The sequence below is a fragment of the Octopus bimaculoides genome, chromosome 6 (genome assembly GCF_046866305.1).
Source record: "Octopus bimaculoides isolate indiv1 chromosome 6, ASM4686630v1, whole genome shotgun sequence".
NCBI classification, from domain to species: domain Eukaryota; kingdom Metazoa; phylum Mollusca; class Cephalopoda; order Octopoda; family Octopodidae; genus Octopus; species Octopus bimaculoides.
In genome coordinates this window covers 115,025,732-115,031,731 of record NC_142933.1, presented here as the reverse complement: position 1 = coordinate 115,031,731, position 6,000 = coordinate 115,025,732, and the positions used below count along the sequence as shown (strand labels likewise).

General features: G+C 33.6%; 1 protein-coding gene across 5 annotated transcripts in view; it reads left to right on the top strand.

The window, feature by feature from the left end:
* LOC106880273 (tRNA-specific adenosine-34 deaminase regulatory subunit adat3) overlaps positions 1–6,000 on the top strand; it is an 80,275-nt gene that overhangs the window by 69,774 nt on the left and 4,501 nt on the right. For 4 of the 5 annotated variants that reach the window (XM_089354461.1, XM_089354462.1, XM_089354463.1 and 1 more), the window contains one exon: positions 4,324–4,630. In XM_089354461.1, the coding sequence (XP_089210587.1) occupies positions 4,324–4,630 (307 nt within the window). Of the gene's footprint in view, positions 1–4,323; positions 4,631–6,000 lie in introns of those variants that run through there. The other variant, XR_001410730.3, reaches the window with a different exon arrangement.

Below are 6,000 nucleotides of genomic sequence, written 5' to 3'. Positions count from 1 at the left end.
GTCGAAATAATGTCTTCACGACTTGACCCTTTCTAACCTCTTCTACTTCACCAAAAGTTAGAATAGAGGTAACAAGACCACCAACTAAATCTATTGTTCTCAATGATATTTCTATCCTTCTAGATAGTTATAAAAGCAAGAAAACCCCAAGCAAAAATCAGTCAGCAGGCTAGTAATTAATTCTAGCCTGTATGGTCTGGCTAAGTCAAAATGATTTTTGGTATTTTTTCCTTTCCACTTGGAGAGTTTAAATGCAGTTACAAAAATGTCCTTCTGTTGAAATGAAATTTCAGTAAATTTCTATATCTTTGTGCAGTTGAGGATTGCTCTGCATTTTACATTTAATGTAATGTTCACATTGCTTAAATAAATGGAGTCGCATGAAACAATTGTACTGCATTAACTTTGGTTACCTTTGTTGCTTATTTTGATTTTAATCACCTTATTTTGAAACTGTATGGATAATACCATACTTAATTCTGGTGCCTAAACTTAAGTACCATATTCACCTTGAATCTATATATATACATATATGCCAACGTCGTCTCCTTCATTGGACATGAAACTCGGCTTGCAAAGAGCAGTTGGGGCAAGCGAAAGTGAAATCATGATGGCACCTGTGCCTAGGATCGCCTTTCTGGCACTTGTGCCCGTGGCCATGTGTAAGGACTTTTGAGCGAGATCATTGCCAGTGCCGCTGGACTGGCTCTTGTGCGGGTGACATGTAAAATACACCATTTCGAGCGTGGCCATTGCCAGTACCGCCTGACTGGCCTTCATGCTGGTGGCACATAAAAGCACCCACTACACTCTCGGAGTGGTTGGCGTTAGGAAGGGCATCCAGCTGTAGAAACTCTGCCAAATCAGATTGGAGCCTGGTGTAGCCATCTGGTTTCACCAGTCCTCAGTCAAATCGTCCAACCCATGCTAGCATGGAAAGCGGACATTAAACGATGATGGTGATGAGGATGATATATATATATATATATATATATATATATATAGCAATATGTTGGGTTAGAGCACTTTGAAACTGAATGCAGGAGACAGCATGAAGAAACAAGGAGGTGTCATCATCAACACACTGTCTCTCTTGTTTAGAGTCACTTCAGTGCCTTCACTGCCACACAGTCTGACTCCGCACTGATGACAATGTGCTGGAGATGGAGAAGGATGAATGTCTTGGATCAACACTGTCATCATATTTGATGGGCTGGCTGTCATAAGCAATAAACAGGCTTGTTGAAAATGTGTGCAATGAAAAGCCAATCATGTTGAGCTTGACCATGCTGTTAATAAAGAGAAGTGATATAAAAAATGGAGGGGTCTTAACACCTGACAAATGATATAATTATAAGCATTGTTTAATTATATATATTTATTCAATTACATGCATTGTTACATGTGATGCCATTGTACAAATGATAGAGCACTCACGAATATGATCCTAATAATTAAAGCTTGTCATGCCATTTTTTTATTTGTTTATCCTTTGGATTAAATAGGTAAATAAAACTTATTTTTTGCAAAGGAAAGCACTTTAGTCTCCCTCCTTCGCTGTCTCCCTCCCCCCTTAAAAATATTACAGACGAATAATACAGTGACATGCAAAATACAAATTCAAAGTTATTTTAAGAGTTGCTACCCAGATGGAAAAAAATCCTTCATTCCCAGCCTTCACTTGAATCCCATTGAGAAATTTGGGGGAAATTATATGGTCTGCTTATAGGCATGTACCAATGTATAAAGAAAAAATTGTAAAAATCTTTGTAGAAAATTCTACAGAATAAACATTTCTATTACAAAATTCAATGAAAACTTCCATTATGAACTTAGAAAAATAAACATATATGTTAAACAAATTTTTAAACAGTAAAATGCTAAGATACCACAGACTGAATAGTAACTGTCGGACGTATACCCCTCCCCCTGGGGCTGAGTAGTAGCCATTTCAAAAACATCCATCTAGTCTGCCCCACCCTGTATATATCTTATTCTCATGCATGAAAGCGTAATACTTATGCATACATGAGAAAGAAAGGTGAGAGTAAAAAGATAGAGAACCTGATAGATATAGAGAATGGGAAGCAGAAAAATATAAATAGATAGAAAATTGAATCAAACAAGGTAATGTGAAGTGTAAGAAAAGGAGAGAAAACAGACAGGTAAATTAATGAAAGATGACAATATGATTGAAGTGATAGAGTCATTGACCTCTGCTATTGTAGCTATCACGGTTGGAGATGTAGGGGAATTGGTAGGTAGTAAAAGGATAGTGGGGATAATATGGTTGAGTTAAAGGGAAAGCGAGTATAATAATTGTAGAAACATGCTGGCATGTGTTTGAGCATACAATTGTATTCATTTCTTCAATTAACTTCTGCCCCAAAATAAAATCACTTTAACCTAAAATGCATATCCATGCTTTCTTCATTGTTAAAACGATCCCTACTTAACAAACAATACTAGCAAAACATCTATTTACTGTTTAAAACCTCTCTCGCCAATCTCCAACAATCTCTCCCTCCTCCAGCTGACAGTTTTTTGTACTTTTTCATGACGGAAAATACACTTTTTGTGGCAGTTATAACGAAATTGTTTCTTATATCAGAGTAATAAGGTATTTCAATAGAACATCTTTACCCCCCGGGAATTACTGGGTACACTAGCTAGTATATATATATATATATATATATATATATATATATATATATATATATATTAGGATGTTCAGAAAGTTTTATCAGAATAGAGATAAAAACAAATGTAAATTACATTTATCTGAATAGTTTTAATCAAGAATGTAATCCTTGTCGTTTTCAATGACTGCAGCCCAACAGGAAAGTAACTTTTTTATGTCATGTTTAAAGAAACCTATTTCTTTTCCTGAAAAAATTCTGAAAAACTGTTTTCAACTTCCCCTCTCTTTCTAATGTTTTGCCTTTTATAAGATGTTCTAATGATTGGAACAGATAGAAATCTGTAGGTATTAAGTCAAGTGAGTATGGTGGATGTGGAAGAACTTTCCAGCCTTACAATCTTATTTTTTTCTTAGTTTGTTTTGAAGAGTGTGGTCATGCATTGTCATGCTGGGGAATAACATCTTTTCTGTTTACCAAAGTTGGCCGCTTACAACATAAATTTTCATTTACACAATCAAGTCGTTGACAATAGACATCTGCATTGATGGTCCTTCCATGTTTCAATAGCTTGTAATGGATAATACCTTTCATGTGCCATCAAACACAGAGCATAGATTTTTGTGGATGGAGTTCTTGTTCTGGTGTTGGCATGAGATTCTCATTAAATAACGACCATTGTCTTTTTCATTTTCTGTTGTGATGCAAAACCCGTTTCTCATCACCTGTAACAATGTGCTGCAGAAATGAAAGATTGTTATTCCTGGTTAGAAGACTACTGCAAATGGTGGCACATTGTGTTTGGTGCTCAGGCATAATCTCATGTGCAACCCAAGATCCTTCTTTGCATGTTTTCCCAATTTGCTTGAGATGTTTGAGGAGAGTTGAATATGACACATAAAATTTTTGTGTCAAATCTCTGGTGCTTTGATGTAGAGATGATACGATAATTTCATTCGAAAGGTTGTCTTCCAGAGTGAGGCTTGTCAGATATGTTACAATCGCCATCCATAAACCTTTTAAAACACAACTGACATGTACAAGCTTTCACTGCATCCAGATACACTTCACAAATGTTTTTCATTGCTTCTGTAGCGGTACTTTTCTTTTGAAATTTATACAGTAAGCAATGGCAAATATGTTGTTTCATAAAGTTTTTATCCTCCATGGGGTTAATTACCAAAATAACTATGAAAGACACTGCTGGATAGAAGAGATGATGATATTCTATTTCTAGACAGTTCCTGCCCATTCGACCTTGGCTCTGACGTGATTAGTTGATTCATATTTCATAGTGGTGAAAAAATGCAATTAATTTCAAAGCATGCTTCTTAACCACACAGCCATGCCTGCACTTATATGGTGAATATTTCATTTCCCAAATACTTCTTCTTTTGTAAGCTACTTCATTGGTGTAGATGATTGGTGCTTGATATGGCAGACATCTAATTATATCTCAATTATATCTTGAAAGTTGTAGAAGCAGTAAGACTCATCACAGAAGAGAGTTCAGTGATCGTTAGCTTTTGATACATAGTTACATCTTAGCTTTTTCTTTTTTTATATTAATTTATTTTTATATTCATTATTTATTGATTAGAGAAATATGAAATACTAAATATGAAGTATGCGATATGGAATATTTGATTGCAATTCCTTTAATTTGTTTGGTGTTCTATTGCAGATCAGTAAAGATGTTTCAAAATTCTTTGAGACCAAATTTATACAGCTTAACTTCAAAGATTATTTCGAAATCTGGGACTACACAACAATGTCAAAAGAATGTCTCATGGTTGTTAAATCATGGCAAATATAAAAGCCGTTCATCTATTCCCATTTCGTGTTACCCATTTAGTACAACATGCCGTCTACAGCAGACTAAAGGGGGTATTATTGAAAGTGCATACAAACCAGTATCTATACCTGACAATATGGACTTTGGTTCTTTTATACTCTCTCAATTAGAAAAATACAAAGACAGGCCACTCATTGTAAGTATGAATATATATATTTTTACCTTTTACTTGTTTCTATCTTCAGACTGCAGCGATGCTGGTGCCATGGCCTTGAAGGGTTTAGTTGAACAAATCAACTCCATTACCTATATTTTTTAAGCCTGATACTTATTCTATCTGTTTCTTTTAACTAGGCATATTTACAAAATATGCCATGTATCTCCAAGCAATCTTTCAGCCTCTGTTTAAGCATTATATATATTAAAAAAAAAAAGATACTGGACAGTCAAAAAATAGGAAAGAAACATGAAAAAAAGGTAAAAAATTGAATGAGAAAGAAACAACTTTGTCATATTTTCTGTTATTTTCTTCTATACAAGCTGTATTAATTGTGGTTTCTGAAATCAGGCAGGATGGGATCTTAGTTTTCTTGATTTCGTTTCCTTCTTCCCATTCCATTTTTTGTAAGAATCTTCTTCATCTTTTTGTTCACATTTTTTCTTATGTTCTCCCTGTCCAGCATCCTTGTTTTTAATATATATATATATATATATATATATATATATATATATATATATATATATATATATATATAATGCATACACAGAGCCTGAAAGATTGCTTGGAGATACATGTCATATTTTATAAATATGCCCAGTTAAAGTATCATAAAAGCATGAAACTGTTAGTAGCCTTTTTGGGTTGTGTATTAAATTGATATTCATCTCTCACTGGATGGAGTACTTTTTTTTTGTTGATTCTACCTATAGATTGGATCTATAAACTATACATATATATATATATATATATATATACACACAGGGTGTGGTGAATAAATTGTTGTTTACATTATGCAAAAATGAAAATAGCACTGACATCTCATTTTCAGTGATATATTTACCAAAATTTCATAAAGATATCTTGAAATACTAAAGAGTAAATTTATTTAATAACATCACTATTGGCTTCAACCATGGCCTCCTGATGACTTCCGAATTTCCGGCAATTCTTCTGGACGGTCTAATACTGTTTTTAATATTTTTACATGTATGGAAGACAACTTCTGATATGTTTTGGTTTTATTATGGCCTCATCAGTGAAGTTAAAAACATTATTGCATTTGCTGAAATAGCAATGGGAGATTTGGTAGTACATTAAACAGACCACCAAATGATTATTTAGAATATCTCTCCCAAATCAAATGATTATTTAGAATATCTCTCCCAAATCAAATGATTATTTAGAATATCTCTCCCAAATCAAATGATTATTTAGAATATCTCTCCCAAATCAAAATAATCAATTCTTATAGTTTTGTTCTGTTTCATAAAATTTAACCCAAATCTGCATTTTAAAATTATTTGTAAATTTAGTGAAGTGTTAATAGCAAAGTTATTTAAAGGAAC